The sequence below is a fragment of the Salarias fasciatus genome, chromosome 14, assembly GCF_902148845.1.
Source record: "Salarias fasciatus chromosome 14, fSalaFa1.1, whole genome shotgun sequence".
Lineage (NCBI taxonomy): Eukaryota > Metazoa > Chordata > Actinopteri > Blenniiformes > Blenniidae > Salarias > Salarias fasciatus.
The window spans coordinates 17,224,766-17,244,845 of NC_043758.1; the positions used below are offsets into that span (position 1 = coordinate 17,224,766).

Sequence of the window (20,080 nt, forward strand, 5' to 3'; positions counted from 1 at the left end):
TGTGCACTTGTGATTTGAAGGGATATGTCCTGCATGACGGTCACAAATGTTGAAATCAAAGTGACATCTGACACATGCTGCACCGTCACTATGGGTTGTGTTTGCACACTTTAATGCTGATGCTAACAATACTTTACAATATAAAGTACATTACATAAGAGCCTGGATAATGTGTATACAAAGTTTATATGCACATTACCCAGGCTCTTATGTAAGATTTTAAAGATCGAGGCGATTATGTTCACGTCTTCCCAAAATTATATTAGATTATTCAGATTTATCATAAAATTGCTTTTTTTAAGATATTTGCCAAGAAGTTGAAATGAATGGGTCGAAAAAATAAATAAAAAAATTCAACGTGCATCAATTCCCTTCAAAACAAACAAGTAGCGGCTTAAAAGACAAGTGCAGAGACTCCGAGTGGTTTACAGCCCGCCTGGTTGGCGAGTGACTCAGCTCGCATGACTGACCACTCAAAGCACACCCAACTAGTCAGACACACACATACCAAAGCTCACACACACATACACACACTGATGCATCACAATAACAGAGGCCTTCCAGCTTATTTAATGAGCCAAACAAACAGGAATTCTGTGAAGCCATCACTGCAAGCAGGCTGCGCACAAACACTCAGTCACACAAATCAAAAAGTAAAGTTTTTCATTGTTCTGATCTCAAAAGAACGTAATTAGCATTATTTCCAAAAAAAAAAAAATCTTCACTTCTTCTGTCCCTTAATTTAATTGTTCACCCACAGAAGCAAAAGTGAAAAAAAAAAACAAAAATAGGGAGGCGGTTTTGCAATTATAATGCTGACCATTCAGCAAGTACTGAAACCATATATTGAGAATAGATCATACTATTACTAAATAGAAAATCCGTGCACCTGATGGTCAGTGACACACACAAATCCTTGTTCTGACATTTGCAAAGCACGGCTCGAAGATTCCCGACATAACTGCTTATCACACTCACCTTTCCAGCTTACGCCTTGAACCTTTTTTCCTCGGGATCGGCAGAGTGGCAGCGCGGCTCTGACACCATGAGGATTAAAGTGTCTGCGGCTACAGTGTGCGTCCACAGTGCTGACCTGCCACGGGGCTGGCCAGCTAAAAAACCCACCTCTCCCCCACAGTGCTGCCCGGCTCACAAAGCCCTGTTTGTGTCTGATGTTGTTTGTCAAATAAAAGCAAACAATGGCATTCCACGGCTTGCAACTGTATTCAGCGGCGGGGCCTCTCCAAATGTAAAGCGCATTCAAACACCTTGGTCTGTGGACAAAGCTATGAATCTGTGTCACATGCAGGGCGTGGGTGGGCCGGGGTGAATGGGGTGACAGTGGTCAGATCTCACTGTACCCTTAAACGGCAGCTCAATCGCAGACATTGCAAAGCCACACTTCTACGGGTGAGAGAAGGCGGATTTACCTGATTTTGTCCGCTGCACTGTCAGACCTACACAGAGGAGAGGAGAGAGAATTGACTCATGGGCTTCCACTGGTGTTACAGTACCAAGACCAGGCAAACCGCATGTGCAGGAAACACAATAAGGCGGTGGATTGCACACCTCAAAACGCTACAGAGCAGCGAAGAAAGGGACAAGACACAAAACCGAAAACATTTCTTCATGTCAGCACCAAATCACTTTGATCATGCGATCAATGGATGACATTGAAATAGAAGTCTCTGCTCAAACAGAAACATTCTTCAGTTAAATGTGTCTGACTGAGTGCATTTTTATATAAACTTATAAAATTATAGTAGTTGGGACTGTCTCAGGTTTGAATCCCTGCCTGTGAGGAATTTGCATGTTTACACTGTCTACTTGCTAATCCAGTTAGAGGTGCAGTTTCGATTTAATGTAAAAACAAATTATTACTTGTTAAAACACAATAAGACCTAAGATAATTCATCCATCCATCTTTACAAAACATTTAACTATTAATCGCCTAAAAATAGTCCATTGTACATTTTGTTCAGTAACAGCTCACACATACACATGTGGTTAATATTGGTGAATGGAAAAACATTGTGGAGATCTTTTTCATCCTCTGTGATGAATATATAGTTTTCAATTTTACAAGCACTCTTCTGTGAAGCTGTTTATTCCACAATACCAAATGAGAGAAAATTGTTGACACTTCAGTGCAGAAGTTATAGTTATAGTATATACTTCCTGCATTGTACATAAAAAAGCATTAGGACAGTGCGCGTCTTTTTTTTTTTTTTTTTTTTTTATGCCAATAGCATTTCTTCTTATTTAGCCTCTAGAAATCCTATGAGTTTATTCTGCAACATGGATCTTATAAAGTATGGTAGGTTTGACGGCTCGATGTCGCTCTCCACTAAATCAGAAGTGACAACTGTGACGGTGTACTTCAGTATGCAAAAATCGCAGCGTTCTCTTGTACGTCGTCTCGGTACGCCAGCAGCAGAGTCAGAAAAGGAATAAAGCAAGCACATCCAAATGGAACTGTTGATCTGGAAGCATTTCTGTATGAAAACAGCCTGAAAAAGTTCAGGATCTTATTGTTTGAGTGCAGCCTTGGAGTCACTTCTATCATCACATCAGTTTTGGCTGAGAGCAGCTACAGCTCACAGCAGCAGTTGTCCCGTGCGGTGGAGTGAGACAGAGGTCACACATTATCTCAGGGTGTCTGTGGTCTCATGACAGTGACAGCAGCTGTCCATGACCCCTCGCACTACATGGAATAAGACTGCAGATTATAACATGCTATCAAAGATATCTCTAAGATTGCCTCTTTTCGATCTGTAACGGCCAAAACCGACTTCATCACGATAAGATAAAAGTCAATCGGGTCTGAAGAAATCTTCTTTGGAAGCGATCGCAAGCAAACTGGTGAAATCACACATGTGCGACTGCTTTAACTTTACCATCACATTAAAACAAATTCACCAAATCAGGATTTCTGTTACGAACCTCACATCAGCCTGTAACAGAATATGTGCTCACAGCTACAATCGCAAGCACAAAGTGTTATGACAGCTGCTAATACCACCTGTTAGGAAGGCAGGGGAGAAGTGTCACATGTCTCCAGCAGACAACATGTGAAATGCTCCAATTTTACAGCGGTTATGCAACGATACTCTGTTCTATAGATTGAACCAGTGGTGGCACATCTCGCGGCGTACAACTTTGATTCACAACCGACAATCGAGAACTGCGTCATCTTTCCCGATGAGTCACTTTACACCCACTAAGCAAAGTGACATTGTGATGTTACATAAGACGATCTGCAGTTACAGCGGAGGAGAGGAGCTCAGCAGCTGCAGCAGAAGCGAACACACAAATCTGACACGGAATGAGCAAATTCATCAACAGTTTCTCTGCACAGAAACATAGAAAAAAAAAAAACAACAACCAGAAGCTCAAACACAGCTAATGGCAATTCCAGCTTTCATCTCGCCATGCAATGCAGCTGCACGGAGCACACTGCAGCACACAAATAGACAGATGCAAAAGAGAGAGAGAGAGAGAGAGAGAGTGAGGGAGAGAAAGAAAGAGAGAGAGAGGGAGAGAGAGAGAGAGAGAGAGAGAGAGAACAAAACAAGACCGGCTGACATGGAGATATGCAACGCAAGAGGAGTTTCGGAAAGGCTGCGCTGCAGCTTGCCAGGCAGAAATGCAGCTGTGTCTTTTCTTTTTTCTTTTTTTTTTTTTTTATTACCTGCAGAGGAGACATGACATTCCGTGCCCTCTAAAGCCGGCTACAGAACGCTGCTCTCCCTGCAGCTGCTGCAGACGCCCCTCTCTAGCTATCACCAGCACGGAAAAGAGAAAAGCAGCGAAAAATCCCATAGGTTTGACAGGTACTGTTCCTAATTCGAATACGTGGACGGACTGAGCGAGGAGAGCGAGCAGGACGGAGAGCCAGAGAGAGAAATATGGAGAGGCGTGCGGGATAGGGAGTGGAGGTGGAAGAGTACAGCTCCGGCAGACAGAGCTACAGGCTAAGACAGCTCTGTGGGTGGTTATTAAAAGGCTAGACGAAGAGGGTTCCTATTCACTCTCTGCTCTGCATATTCCGCTTTCATTCGGACATTTCTGAATCTAACTTCTGTAATGTATTGAAAATCAGCAGAATTATCACTGGTTTGTTCTCTCTTTAGTTATGTATTAGTGTTTAAATGCCAGCTCTGTACTAAAGGTTTCTGCATTTGTTTTATTTAGTTTATTGCAAAAATTAAAATGAATGACTAGTTCTCCATCCATCCATCCGTCTTCTAAACTGCTTTATCCCGTGCAGGATTGTGGGTCGCTGGAGAAAATCCCACTTAACTTGGCAAAGGCAGGATACACCCTGGACAGGTCATGATTGTGGATTGTGGCGGGAAACCAGAATACCCTCCACAGAAAGGAACTGCCAGTGTTTGAACCAAAAGGTTTTGTTTTGAGACTCGAGTACAAACCACAGATTTCACACAACAATCCCAAAAGGTTGTAAAAAAATCCATCTTAAATGAGTCTCTCAGAAATAAAAACCACATAAAAATTCACCCGAAACCCAAACAAAAAAAAAATTGAAAATGAATTTCAGAATTTTTTTTTTTTTTTATCAAGAATTTGGGAAGATTCTGGCTATTTTACTGCCCAAAGGTCCACAAAGTCAAGACTGACTCCATATGGTAAACTGCATGGTTCAGGCAAACTTGCAGGAGCCACTTTTCATTAACACAGTTTATTGTGCAATCTCAAAATACAAGGACAATGAATCAAAATGTATCCTGTAGATTTTTTTCTATAAACAGAAAAAAGACCACATGTTCATGCCCTGCTCTTCAGTTTCAAATTTAAACCAGAGTTGTGCTTTTAAGTGATTTATACAATCACAAATTTTTGTAATTATACCTTTCTGACGGATTATTTCTTCGCAGTGTTTGAGTTTCCTCTGCTTGTGCAGGAACAGGTTCACCTCTTCAGCCACCAGGCGCACATATTTATTAAAAGTTAGTCAGCCGGTGGTTTAAAGTCTCGGACTGACAGTGTTGCTGCTGTGACAACTTGTGGCATCTCCCAGAGGTGATAAAGGACTAATGATGCAGCTTGTCTCTTCAATCAAGCTGAGATCTGGAGAAATGCAGACAGCAGTGAGTGAGGGGGCTGTTGCCTATGGCCACTTTTAGATTACTACTAACGAGGAAGATACCAGGGAAAAAGGACAGCTTCTTCCAATAAAAACAGGTTTATGCAGCAGGCTGTGGGTAAATAGGCGCTCGAAGATCATTTGGAGTCCTCATTAATGTCAGAAGCAGTATCAGAGAGTGGCGTTACCAAGTCAGAGCAGAGACAGCATACAGTATTGATCCCCCTGCTTTCCCATCACTCTTCCATACCCCTAAATAGGTCAGCTGGGTTCTGGAGCCAGTCCCAGCTGGCTATGAGCACCAAGTGAGCAGTCCATCACAGGGTAAACGCAGAGAAGAACAGTTACACATTCACACTGATGGGCATTTTAGAGTCACTACTTAACCTGAAATGCAGATTTCTGTCAACCAGACTGAGAAAACAAAAGGTATGCACTGTGGCTTAATACAGAAAGTCCATGAACTTGGATCCAAAGTGAAGCAATTTTTGTTTTTGTCTGGTGATCGTGCCAAACCACTACCCTCTTGTGTGCCAGAACAGTTCTGTCTGAAACCCTGATTCAATATTTCTGAGGAAGTGTGCACCATTTTCCAAGAAAAACATGATGAAAGATTTTTTAAAAACGCATAAAAACAGAAAGAAATAAGACAAACTGCCCTCTAGTGGTGAATACACATGATGACTGCACACATGAGAGCCCACAACAGGAAAAACGTTTGCTTTTCTGATTCCCTTTCGACAAATCTGTACATGGAAGCAGACAGCCACATGAGGGAAACTGTCCAAATTTTATTTGGTACACGCAATAATTAAAAGATGAAACACAAGCATAACTAACTTTCTGATCTGAATTAGTTGTTTCAGCAAAATATACCTTAAAATTGGGATCAATCTGAGTATCTGAAACTGTATTTTTGAGTTGAAAGAAGGAGCAAACACACACACTGTCTCTCACACACATACACACACATGCAAACACACAACTCACCCCTCCTCTCGTATCAGCGGAGTCAAGAAGCGAGTGCTGTCGTCTTCATGGCTGCTCTGCAGGCTGCTCTGCTGACTGCTTTGCTGGCTGCTGCATGGGAAGAGAAGACAGATTGACAGTAAGTCCAACGTGCTCCCAACAAACATTGATGCCAATGAGAAAGTACAAGTTTGCTTTCTCCTCAAAACAAATTCATCAAGCACATCGACGTTTCCAAATCTAGTAGAAAGTAATGAAAATGAGTCGACATATTTGTCTCTTTGGTAAAACAGCCATTCAAAACATAATTTAATTCTATTATAGCTTACAAATATTTAATCTTTTTATTTATTTTTTTTTTTATTTTCTCCTAATGGCATCAAAAGGCCATGCTGACCTTCTTTATCAATTACTGTTAAGGATCAAATAATGTTGCGAACATGTATGTGCGGGGCCAAATACACATGTAGGAAGGTAAAGGCAACACGTGCAGAAGATGTCATCTCTGTTTTGAATGTGGTTTGTATTGTGTGGGTGCATATAATCAAAGACAACACTAGAGGGGGCTATGTGATACAAACACAACTTCCAGACAATCAAGAGGTTTGCAGATGTGTAAACAAATGCATGTTTTGTACCCTGATAAATTAAAGTCTTTCATCAATTAATAAAAATAGATTAAAGACATTTCGACATATGTTGCACATATTTCAGTTTAAACACTAATTCATATTAGGTTTTTATTTTTATGTTTGTGTGAAATTATGCTTGGCAATGATTTTAGAAGCATGATATCATGTGACCCCTTCTTGCAGTGTGTGATTGTTCTATTTTAAAGTTTGACTGTCACCTCTATCCACACTTTGACATTTGAAAGCCTGTTGGGAAATCCAGTCATTAATTCACATTTTCTCATCTGCAAGAGGCTCTGATTCACTGAAACTGAGCTGGTGCTGGCTGTGTGAGGCTGTTCGGTACAGTGGGATGTATGAAAAATGCACATTTAGGGAGGAGGAAATCATCACACCGAGCTGCACTCTGAAAATGGCATTAAAAGATAATTGCTTTTATTTTCTCACAGCCAGTTTGCAGCTCACTTTGCAGGATAGTACAATATTGGCTCCACACAGACTTAAAAGAACTCGACTTAAAGAGTGAGTCATCTTGGAAAAAAATGGGACAACACAAATATTTGATAATTCTACAGCTATAAAATCAACCTTGACGTAAAAAGGGTTCAAAATGTATCAATATTTCACATCCAATCCAAATGTATTAAATGTGAAGCAGTTTTATTAAAGACTTTGCAGGTAGCGGCTACCAGTCAGGGGAAAAAGACAACTTTCATTTCGAGAAATGCTTTCCAGCTTTCACCCCTCAAAAGATCATTTCTGTATCGTCTCTTGAGTGTCTTGCGCTCCTGAGCTGCAGCTGCAGTGTGTCTGCCAGCTGTTCTCTCAGATGGGATAAAAGCTGTGGAATCTGATGGGTTGATTCATGCACTTTTGATGCAATATAGACTTTGAACATGAGTGAAAGGAGCAGCAACAAAATATTGTCATGTTTGTAGTTCTGGCTCACCGAATATTGTGCAAGTAAAAGATGTGAAATGAAAGCAAATCAGTGGATTTCTTGGCACCCTTGATGAAAACACAGAATCCTCACTGCCTGTCTGTGATGAAGTGCACTCCAAATCTGAATGACATTTGCATTTTTTTAAAGAAGACCATTTCTCTTTCTATCCTTAATACCTGCCAATCACCTGAAGCAGTCTTTAGTTCTCTGCTCCTCACCTGTGGAACAAACCACGGATCTCTGAGGCTGCTTGAAACTGTCGGCAAACTCCAATAAATGTGAATAAACTTAAAACGCGACTGCTTACTGAAGCTCAGCACTGAAATAAAAAAAAACAAAACAAACTTCATTTTAGGATTGTTTATATATTCCTTCTTTCTTTAAAAATGCAACTTGGAACTATTTTTACATTATCACTGAGCAAGTACATCAGCTTTTACACACCAAATCTCCTGCATTGTGCCTTGGCTGTATATTTATGTCATGGTTTTTCATTGTGTTTTTCCTTTGTCTTTGCCAGAAAGGATTGAAATTTTCCCGTGTAAATATTTGAATTACAATATCCGTATATTCTAGTCTATCATCTTGCCTTGACGCTTTGTTTACAATCTGTCAGCATTTTCCAATCTGACTTTTGCAATGCTTTCAACAATTGGGCTTGGCTGGTAAGCTGGGTGTTGCTTAATTGGAAGGTTGCAGGTTCAATTCCCCATCTCACCCTGTCCACGTGTCAAAGTGTCTTTGAGCAAGATACTGAAACCCAAGCTGCGAATGATGTGACAGAATATTCCTCCGCATGAGATAAAGGTTTGAGAAGTCAATGAAACATGTTGAGTCTGGATGCAGCGATACTGTCATGATGCACATTTCATTCTGAAATTCTGTCGGTGGTTTCAGGCTCCTTGACTTCCCCTCCTCTTGTCTGAATGCTGTTCGCTGCCCTGAAGTGTTTCGCCTGTGCCTGATTGTGTGCTCGTCTTCACCTGGTGGCTGTGATATCTCATATTGGGTGTCTTCTGTGTGTTCAGCTCACTCTGTGTTTCGGTGTCTCGTCCTGTGGCTTCAGCCAGTTGTTAGATTATTTCGGTCTTTCGGCTTTTTTGCTTTTGGAGTGTCACTTTTTAATAACATGAAAGTTAAATGTATTTGTTGCCTGACCAACTGAGTCCACCTTCGAGGAAACCTCGACAGATGTGAAATAACTTTCAGACTACTGACCAGAGCGAAGTGCATTTAAAATATAATGTTGAAGACTGTGATTAAACACTTCTTAATACAAATAAACATACACACCTTTTTTGTCATTTAGAACCAAACATATTAGTCAACAGAGAAGCTATTGGACATGAACATCACTAATCACTATCATAACGCTGCAGAATCTTATTTAAAGAACTGTTAGACCTGAGAAAACTGCTTGATTAAGGTCAGGCTTTTTCTTTTTTGTTGTTGTTGTCCCTGTGTAACTTTGTGAGAGGCTGTGTGTCTGAAATATTTAAAACTGCTGGATGAAGTGGAAGCAGTGAGGTCGGAAGAAAAGTATTACACCACTTCCCCAAAATAGCCCTGCTTTTATCAGCAAAACAGCAAACTCAACTGAGCATGCCAGCTTCCACGATTCTCACACACACAACCTTCTACACACATTTAACCGACTGCAGTGCACTGATTGAATGCACCACCCAGCACAAGATAGGGACCAGACAACATTGATAAGATTAAAATGAAATAAAATAAAGTACCAATGTGAAGATCGAACAAAGAATGCTGGGTCCAACACGCTGGGTTGCACTAAAAAATGTGTTCGAAACACCTCAGTAAGAGAAGACGAAAATCAAACATCGATATGAGTTTATGTCTGATCACAAAAGCCTCGTTTCATGTCAATTACAACCAAATGAGGATTTGAAAAAAAGAAAAGAAACAAATCAAGAATTTCAAATCATTCCAGAAGCAGACAAAGCATCTTCAACAACACAGCACTGATCTGAAAAACCTCTCAGCTACATCTTGATTAAAAAAATGAACTTAGAAACACTTACATGTCTGGAAGAGAGTGAACACCATGCTGCTTCAGCACCAGAGACTGTCATAAGACCCCACATGCCTGGTTGACTATAAACCCTCCTCTGTTTGTATATTAACTAAGCAATTGCAGCTTTGTTGAAGCAACTAAACCCTGTGTAAATATTAGAAGTTCTATTCACCAGAAACTAACTTTTCCATACGCTTCAGATTTCAGTTCATTCGAGCATTTTATTCCCATCCAACGTTCTCAACCACTCTTGATGGGTTTGCAGATTGCTTTAATTCATAAGTAACACACATTATCACCTGCACACTACAACTACACAAGTGGGGCATGTCTCCAAAGGATTTTTTTTTTTTTTTTTTTTATCACATGATCACAACGGCATTTATAGAGAGACTTTGCTCCCTTAACTAAGAGGCGGGCTAACAGATTAGCAACCCCTCACACATCAGTGCCCTCTGAACAGCTATCTAGCAAAACCAGCAATGCATTCACCTCAAATGTTACTGAAAATAATCAGCCACCAGGTGAGCAGCTTCTCTTTGTCGGGTACAGGATGTATTTTTCCTCTGTGTTATGTATGTTATGTGTGCAACAAACATGTCACACTTACACACAATAAACCAGCTGAGTCTGAAGGAGGCAATTCAACATCTGAAATCTTCCCCCTGATCCCTCGACAGTTTCTTTAAAACTGTTTCAGACTCTATAATCTCAGAGCTTCTAAAGATAATAAGGTAATCAGTCTCTCGTTCAGGAGTCTTTCCAGTGAAAATTGCTGCGATAAAATTGATTCTGAAAAAGAATGTTCCAGATTCATAAGTACATTAGAATTACAGACTCATAAAAATCTTCCATTCCTCATTAAATTACACCTTAGGTGAGTATTTCTGACTTCATGTGTCAACTTCTTTTCAAGTCTTATTTGAACAAAACTTATTTGAACTTCAGAGTTCCTCAAGACTCTATCGTGGGCCCACTTCTGTTCAACATCTGCATGCTGGTTCAGATTTTAGATCACAACAAATTGTACTATCATAATGATACAGAGGACTCGTAGATTCACATCCATCTTTCACCAGGAGGCAACAGTCCAGTAAAAGAGCTCAGCGAATGTTTTGAGCAGATGATCTCTTAATGTGTTAAAATTCTCTTCAGCTTAACAAAGACTAAACTGAAGTCATAGTTTTGGAAGCCAAAGATGACATTAAACCGTATTCTGCATCAACCGATGAGGATAAAAGGTAGAAAAAGCCAGAAATCTTATTGTAATCACAGACTGTGAACAGAGCCTGACCTGTCATATTAAAAACAATTACACAATCTGTTTATTATCACCTAAAGATTAAACCGAGTGATAAAGGACTGACTGACTTAGAGAAGCTAATGACTGCATCTGACTTCAGTAGACTTGAATACCACTTTCTTTTCTGGTCTTCCTGAGAAATAAACTGTTTTCGCAAATACTAAGAAACTGGACCATGTGAGCCTTGTTCACCATAGTTAGTATGTCTTTACTGATTTACTGCCATGCAAAGAGTAATGGTTCACAAATCTCTGAATGGTTTAATTAATTAATTTATCTATATTACGTTGCACTATGTCTCAAAATTACAGACTTATTTAAGTTTTAATTACTTTGATGTTTTGTGTTTTATTTGAAGGTGTTTTTATCCTCCCTCCACCTTTCTCGTTACTCTTGCCAACTTTACATCTAGCACAATGAATTGTGTTGTTGCTGAAACGTGCCGTAAAAATGAAGGTGGTTTGCAGGCGATCAAAGTGCAGTGCAGCCATGGGTGTCACTCTGGGTGGATCAGTGGATCAGTTCACTATGTTCCTGTCATGCCTCAAAAGAAAACTCTTTCTCTGTAGTTTTTCCATCAAAAGTTCTGTGCTGTGCAAAAATTCAGAATCTCATCTAAACCTCACAATCATTAAAAAAAATACATGAATACATCAATTTTCTTGACACTGATGTCAGACTCAACAAAAACTTTTCCTCTTAAAATGGTAGTTTTATGCTCTGTGATTTATCTTTCTCCACAGTGAGACGCCAACATTCGACTGTGGAACAGAAAACCATAACTCTTGAGTGTCCGGGGGCTTTAGGGTGGATATAAAATAGCAGCAGCTCGATTCAATTTAAGTTCTACACTGTCTTGAGACACAACGTTCCAACACTGAAGACTCAGACATATAATCAAAGCTTTGGGACTGAGTTTTATCTGCTGGAGAGGTATTTTATCAGACAGGAGAGAGACACGTTTACCAAAGCAATAGAGATACTATAAAGGAGGACTCTCAAACTCAAGATGAGCTCGCCATCATTTATGCGGAGGATTGGTGTTTGAATAGGAACAAAAAGACGGCAGATTTATATATGAAATGTCTTAATGCATCTCAAATAATGTATAATAATAGAAAAATACAAAACACTGGGGCTGATATTTTCCGACTTTTCTCCCTCTGCAACTGCTTCTGTTTGTGCACTGTCAACTTTGTCAGAAGACAGTTTTTAATTATATACATTTCTTCAAGAAATAGCTTTCTAATTGTGGGAACAATAAAATAAATCATGGTTATGTTGGTTTCATTTAGTTTTTTTAAATACTGAAGCAACACTGAGTGTTAATCATAGCGTATTCCCGACACTCTGTGTCCTTAAAATAACAAAGAAGCACGCCAGCACTGTCTCGGCCTGCTCAGCTTAATTGCTTTCTGTTTTTTCAAGACTGAAAGACATATTTTGTCCCTTTAGGACCCGTTCACCCACACAGTGGGCCGACAGTGACCAGTGCAATGGACGTGTTGATCCACCAAGAAAACCTTTACACATGGACAGTACAAATTATGGAATCATAACTTCAGATCTTTGGATCAGAAGAAAGCTCAACCAAACAGCTCTACAGTGACCACCAATACCAAAACGCTCATAACATTTATACACTGTTAACATTTGTACACTGTGCTGTGCATAAGGCTGTTCTAGGCCTTAGAAGGCTGCTAGTCACGCATGTTATTATTACCCACGATCAAAACGCCACAGAGCAACCTAGAGCTAAGAGCTTACTGAACACTTATAATAGAAGAGTAGCACTGAATGCCAGCTACAGTTAGGTGTCAGATGATTGTTTGTGGTTTTGATGTGGTTAATGAATGACTTTGTCCTTACATTTCATTTTGTTTATGGCACTACAAGTCTTGTAGCCTTGAAGATAGTTCACAGACACATAAAAATTAAATGGAATATTGTAAGACGTTAATGAAGTGATTTACAGCACTATGTAGAACAGTAAGTACCACGGTTATATGTATATGTATATATATTTTTTTTTTCAGCAAATTCATTCTACAGCTGTAGTCACGCTTCAGTATTGACCAGAATCCTGGACTGTCGGAGTGACAGACAAAACACTTCCACCTCCAGAGCCACTATAAGTAATGGCTGTCATTTTCACTCTTTGAGTGTCAGACATGTTTCATCCGGAGAAAAACCTCCTGCATTACCATAAATTACAGGTTGTCAAGGTCAAGGTTTCTTTATTATACCTCACGGTAAATTTGTTTGCAGGCAGGGACTCGGCAGTCCGAATAAAACACATAAAAAAAAAAAAAAAAAAAAAAAGTTTGTGCAAATCGTCCTGTATTTTTTTGCATCACTAAAAGCAGGACCAGCCCTGGACATAGGCGACCACCGAGGGCACCATCTACCAGGAGGGGCACCGAATTGCAGTCCCAAAATATATAAGTTTTGACAGGCTGTCCTGCACCCCACTTGTGGCAGTGCAGCAGTCACAACTGGTAAATTTTTTAAGGCGGTGCGCCTCATCATTCTTCAATTTCAGTTTGTTTATAAATCAGATAATGATAGACGACCTTAAACTGGCCCCAAGCCGCAGCCATTAAACAGCGCTGGAATCTGGACTAAGACCCGCCTCCTCAGAGCGACTTTTCCAGAGCGCCAAGCTGTTTATCTCCTGTTCATCTAAATGAAACTCACTCATTATTAATATTGTAGCGATGGCCGCCATGAGGGTGGTGCCGCAGTGCATTCTGGGGCAAGATGTTTGAGCTTTCAAATGAGTTTTTGTGGCTTATCTCAAAGTTCTGTTGTTGAAAGTTTTATCGGTGGTTTTCTTTTGTTGTATTCTTGTAATGCAGTTAATCTAAATGGTCAAGTTAAAATTTTCATGTTGGACTGCAGCGAGGTGTTTAATGGGATCCTGCTATTTTCACTGTTGAACATGTATCAAAAGAAATGCTCCTGTCTGCTGTCGGGTGCAATGAAAAGCCTGAGGGTCTCTCTGTACATGATCTCAGTCCACACAGATTACCTCAGCACATTTTCTGAATTTGCCGCGGAGGAAAGGGTGGAGTCAAATGCAATGTGGGACACGATGTGTGGTGCTATCAGCCCCAGCAGAAAAATCGACAAAGCTCCAGACACTTGTCTCCGCCGCAAGAGAATCCAGGGTCGGGCCTGACTAAAAGCATGCATACTTTATACAAAGAGTAATACTGCAGCTCGTAGTGACAACAAAGGCTGCAATATCTTTCCAGTGTCATGAGTGTGGGTCTTTTGCATGCTGATGGAACGGGAGACTGCACCACCAAACTAACGTGGATTTATGTGAAATGAGTGAAAACATAAGGAGAAATGAGAAGCTGTAACTTTTATGGAGAATGGCTTTCCTGAAAAAGATTTGTTTGATAAACACATCCAACTCTTCTGTAAAGACCGCCCATGGAAGGGAGTACTGCTGACTAAACAGAAAATGTATCTGCGAGGCTGGTGCACAGCAGAACACTCCATCTTTATAACTTCACAACTGCCTTGTTTTGATTAATTAAATAAAGATAAAACACTAGGATCTGGATTATTTATGGCACCCTCATGCAGTCTCAAGCTGAGAGATTTTCTAGAAGAAAATCGGTAGCTTGCAGCTTTAGGCAGACTGAGGAGGAGTCCTGTCATCTTAACTCCACAGTGAAGCATTACATTGAGGAATACTTGCACATTACACCTTGAGGGGGAGATATAGCTCCACTCGATAATGACAGTATTTCACACTTGGGGATGCAGTCATGGTTTTACACCGTGCTTCTGGAGACAGTATATCTTCAGTTCGGAAAAAAAAAAAAAATATACTGCAATGATAAAGGGAAATATAAGCCTCATCCAGTCTTCTGTCTCTTCATGATAACCAGCCTCAGAAAACACAACAGACACGCAGAGAAAGAATACAAATAATAGTTTTGTAGCCTATAAATCATCATTTTATAGCACTTTTGGCTGACTGCAGATGTCAGTATTGATTTGTTCAAAGACATCTTCTAAATGGCAGCGAATGTCAAGTCTCTCTGGAGCGCAATAAACACATGGGTCAAAGCCCTTCAGCAAATACAGACCTAAAATAAAAGCTTTTCAAAAACACATTTACATAAAAGACAAAATATAAAATGCACTCCCACTTAGATTATTCTGTAAAACAAAACTGGGTGCAAAATCTAAGACTCATTCGACTTTTGCAGACTTGTAAGTTCTCATACATGAGAGAGTTTTGACACATGACGGGAAAAAATGGATGAATACATTCATTTATCCATTCATCTTGAGAGGTGGAATCAAGCATTTGGCTGGGAACATCATGGAGAGGTTACCAGTTCATCACAGGGTTAACGGAGAAAGCATACATCAACTCACACAAACATTTACACTCACAGCCAGTCAAAATCAACAACTCGCCTGATAAAAACCGACAGATGATCAGTAAAAACACGCAAACTCTGAACAGAAAGTCACTGATAAAGACTCAATTAGACTTTTCATCCAGTTGCATGATAAGTCTTTGCTCATGAAATCCGTCACCGGCAATAGTTTGTATTTATCAAAATATGCTTGTTTGTCATTTCAGACTCACTTCAACTTAAAAAAAAACCCAAAACAAAAAAAAATAAAAAAATCTAAATCCCTTCACTGACCTGACCTCCAATGACCTTTCCCAGGTGACATCATTACTGACTCATCTCAAATTTCAGGTATATATCCTTAACAGACACAGAAAAAAAAACTGATTTCATCTTTTAATCGCCTTCTGACAACTTGTAGGAATATCAGGCTAGACATTATGGTTTTAAATAATTTCAATAACAGCATTGCATTCCTGAACTATAACTTGTGTGTGTGTTGTGTGTGTGTGTGTGTGTGTGTGTTCATGGAAGAACGCTGTCGAAAATGCAAAGCTGTTGTGAGGTTTGCAATGGTCTCATAATTTCTGCTACTACATGGTGCGACATATTAACATGTTATTCTAATGATGTGATGAGTAAAAAATGGCTTATATTGAATCAAGGGATAGCCAGCAAAATGAAAATATTGAGTCTAAAATATCTGTACTTCATCACTTACCAGTTACCACTGATTCCTTATCAATACAAACTAAATGTAATTTGTGCTCTTTAATGTACAATTATTATGTTTGTCGAGCACACAATCCTTTATCAAAGAGTGACCAAGAGTCAAACTGTCAGCAATAAATCCACAAAAGTGGCATATTGGAACCAGTTCAGGGCAACACACACTTCAGTGCTAACAAGCAGCACACAAAATCATTTGCATTGCAAAAGACTTTTGAAGCACTAATGGCCAGTCCTGAAAATATCAAACCAGCATCTTAACTGTACAGATTAGTGATGAACCACATTAGTGCAGGTAGCAGGAGCTTGGAAGCAGCATGTCGGTTTAAGGGAAGATGTTGGGAGAAGAAGAGGGGAGTGGAGGGAAAGTGTGAGTAGCCCATACCAACCTGCTTTCAGTACCTTGCTCCTTCTTCTCTCTGACCTTCAGCCACTTCCTCAGCAGGAAACGCTTGCGACGAGGAGACGCGCTGGGCGTGGAGCAACTGGACCAGGAGGAAGCGGCGTCTTCGTCGCTGGACGGCGTGATCTCGATGGAAGGCAACTGAAGGTATTCCTTGGAGCTGGAGCGGGATCTCGCCGTCAGGTGATTGTTTGCCAGTCGCCTTGCTTCGACATCCCTCTCGCTGGGCACGTTCCTCATCCGACGCATCTTGAAGCGCTTGCGGCGGAGAGTCGGGGTCGAGGAGCTGGATCGTATGCACCCGTCTGACACTACATTGCCTCCTCCGTCCGAGTACATTGGAGCATCTTGAGGCACACTCACCTGAAGCGAAGGAGGTCTGAGAGTGTCGCTCATGACTCTAAAATCGCTTTAAAAAGTGCAAATCCAACCTTGGGCGCGCTTCCTTTTTGAGATTAGTCGTGCCAAAAAAATGCTGCCTTTGCAATCCTGCAGCTTGAACGGCTATTAACTGCAAAAAAAAAAAAAAAAAAAAAAAAAAAAAGATTTTCAGTGCTGAACAGATGGAGCACAACTGTGATCCTCAGCAATCTTTGGTGTATTTCCCGTAGCAGTCACAAGTCTTTCTGTTTATTTCAAGACCCTCTCCACATGCCAGCCAGTAGATTATAGAAGTCCTGATCGCAGATAACTTGGGCCTCACCAAGTCCCGCTGCTGCTCCACGGCTGTTGGTGGATGTGTATCAGTTCGGTGGCTGGTTGACAGACTGTGAAGAGCAGCCTTGTGGCAGTAAACTCAGTCTCTCAGGCCGGGAAGAAGAGGGCTAGATTAGATAACAAAGGGGGCTTCTGTTCTGAGAGCAGCAGATGAAACATGTATAAGGCCTGTCAGTGAGTGTAACACAACTCCTTTGCTGGTCCTCCCCGGAGACCGGCAGGCCAAGTTACACACACACAATCGCTTACACATTGGCCGCGCTGCCTCCTGAGCTGCCAGGGCTGTTACCTTAGCTGCTGTTGCTAATACTAAAAGTGAAGGCACCAGCTGTCAGCCCTTGAATATTGATGCTGTTGTCGCATATAAGGCTGGAAGGCTGTTTGCTGTCACTTTGTGCTCATTTGCGGGCATTGCAAGCAGAGGAAGGGAGCTGCTGCTGGTCCAGGTTGTTCCCGCACTGTTGGCTGAGGTCCGTCTTGTTCTCCAAGAGTGTCTCTGTCGTCGTTACTGCCTAAGGGTTAGAGGGAGGTGATGGGACTGCAAGGTTCAGGCAAGGATGAGGAGGATGATGATGATGATGATGGTGATGAAGACCAAGCCAAGCAGCCACACGAACACACACAAAATCACAAAGGCAGATAGTCAAAGACGGTCATACAAGCACACATACAGACAAATGCAGATACAGTAGTAACCAATCACATCAAACAGGCTGCCCTGATCTACCGGAGTAAATGTGAGGGCACACTAAGAGGCTGTGAATGAATTGTGGAGTAAATAAAGTTTTCTATCTATTCACCACCATACACCAGCCAATCAATCCCTGATGCCTTGGTTCTCTAACAGGATGCTCAGTGCTTACAGGACCTTTAAACCTTCTGTCAAGGTCCACAAACAAATCAGCGATAACGTCTGAACTCTATGGACCCCTGCCATTTAACAAATGGTTATTCGAGTGGCAGCTGTCAGCCTCTAGTGTCAAAGGGCACTCAAGTGCACACAGCAAAGAAGGCACCGTCAAAAGTCATTCCAAAAAAACAAAAACACCTTTATAATCAAAGTCAAAGTTTGACTTAAGATGCAGTATTCTCACTGACCGTTTGATCAACACCCCTTATTTGTTTTCTTCCTCTGAACACAGACCTTGATGAAACCTGTCTAGAAGCCGAGACTGTCAAGTGATGTGAAGCTAAGTGGACAATACTTTTGTTTGGCCTCACTCGCGGCACGGTGTGGTTACTGACCCTCAAATTTTAATCGCAAACAACATATACTCCCATCAACACCCAAGAGACGGAGGGGGGGGGAGGGAGGGCAATGGGGTCTTCTGCGCCCCCGTTTCCAGGTTCCTTCTGGTGGGGGGTGGGGCGGGGGGGGCTGTTGTTTTCCCCACAGGCCGGGGGTTTGGAGCGGCTGTGGTTTGGGGGGCTGCTGGCTCAGGGGGGTGCATACCTGTCTGCGGCGGGGGGGTGGGGGGGTGGGGGCGGCAGTTGTGGGTGGCGGGGGGTTCTGGATGTGGGGTTCGGTGTTCCCTTGCCTTCCGGGGGTGTCTCCCACAGGATGTGACAGTTGGATGACGCGGGAATGTGAGTGTGTTTGGGGTAGGATGGACTGTGTGTGTGTGTGTGTGTGTGTGTGTGTGTGTGTGTGTGTGTGTCTGTGTGTCTGTGTGTCTGTGTGTGTGTGTGTCTGTGTGTGTGTGTGTGTGTGTGTGTGTGTGTGTGTGTGTGTGTGTGTGTGTGTGTGTGTGTGTGTGTGTGTGTGTGTGTGTGTGTGTGTGTGTGTGTATGTGCGTGTGCGTGCGCGTGCTTGTTAGCGTGTGCGTGTGCGTGAGAGGGTGTGAGTGTGTTGGAATGTGAGTGTGTGTGTGTGCGTTTGGTTTAGGGATGAGTGGTTGTGTGTGTGCGTGTGTGCATGTGTGTGTGTCAGTATGAGTGAGTGGGTATGAGTGTTGGGTTGGGGCGGGGGGGAGTGAGGCGGGAGAGGACAGGGGGTGGGAGGGGTGGGCCGGGCGGGGGACGGGCGGGGGGGTGGGTTCCGGGTGGGGGTCGTGGGGTGGGGGGTGGGGTGGGGTGGGGTGGGTTGGGGGGGGGGAGGAGGGGGGTGGAGTGGGGTGGGGGGGGGGGGTGGGGTGGGGTGGGTGGGGGGTGGGTGATGCCCTGGATCTCGGGGTGCGTGGCCGGAACACTGGGGGGTGTACTGGCCCGGGGTGGGTAGCCGCCCGTGTGGGCTGGTTCTCCCGGGTGGGTCATAGCCCTTCGCCTGGGTGGGGGGTTGGCTCCTGGGCTCTTGGGCCTTGGGCTCTCGGCCCTGCCCGCCCCGGGCGTCCGGCGCCGGGGGTGGACCGGCTCCTGCCGGTCGTGGCTCCGCGGGGCCCGGGCCCCGGGACTGCCGGGGTCCCCGGCCGGGGCTTTCCTCTGCCCCGTTTCTGGACTGGAGCGTGGGCGTCTGCCTGGGGGGGCGGCTTGGATCCGGGCTCTGTGATGTCCGCCGGCTGTCTGGGCTCTGAGGGCCTCTCTGGCCTGCTTCTGGCCTTCTCAGAGGTCAGAGGTCATATATGCATGATCACTATCACCATCACTGTCACCATCATATTCACATGATCACGTTGATCTTTAATCACTCTTTACATACTGGGTTACCTTGTCTTCTTGTGGTGGTTAGACTAATGGTGATCTGTAGCAGACCTCTCTTGATGCACGCCCCGAGTTTACTACTAGTTACTACTAGCTATATTCAAAAAAAAAAAAAAAAAATACGGTTTGTGGTGTCCTTGCATTTCCCTCCTCCCCTACACCTCCTTTTATTTTTGTGGCCTGGTCTGTTCACTAATATGGTTTGGAAAAAAAGGGGGAA

General features: G+C 42.5%; 1 protein-coding gene across 6 annotated transcripts in view; it reads right to left on the minus strand.

Moving 5' to 3' along the window:
- Positions 1 to 17,001, minus strand: part of gramd1bb (GRAM domain containing 1Bb) — a 73,096-nt gene extending 56,095 nt beyond the window's left edge. For 4 of the 6 annotated variants that reach the window (XM_030107747.1, XM_030107745.1, XM_030107744.1 and 1 more), the window contains exons 1-3: positions 16,493 to 17,001; positions 6,098 to 6,187; positions 1,431 to 1,457 (exon numbers count right to left, since the gene is read on the minus strand). In XM_030107747.1, coding sequence (XP_029963607.1) covers positions 1,431 to 1,457; positions 6,098 to 6,187; positions 16,493 to 16,902 — 527 coding nt within the window. In that variant the 5' untranslated portion in view covers positions 16,903 to 17,001. The remainder of the gene's footprint in view (positions 1 to 1,430; positions 1,458 to 6,097; positions 6,188 to 16,492) is intronic. The other 2 variants (XM_030107749.1, XM_030107746.1) reach the window with 1 other exon arrangement.
- Between the last annotated feature and the right edge of the window lie 3,079 nt (positions 17,002 to 20,080).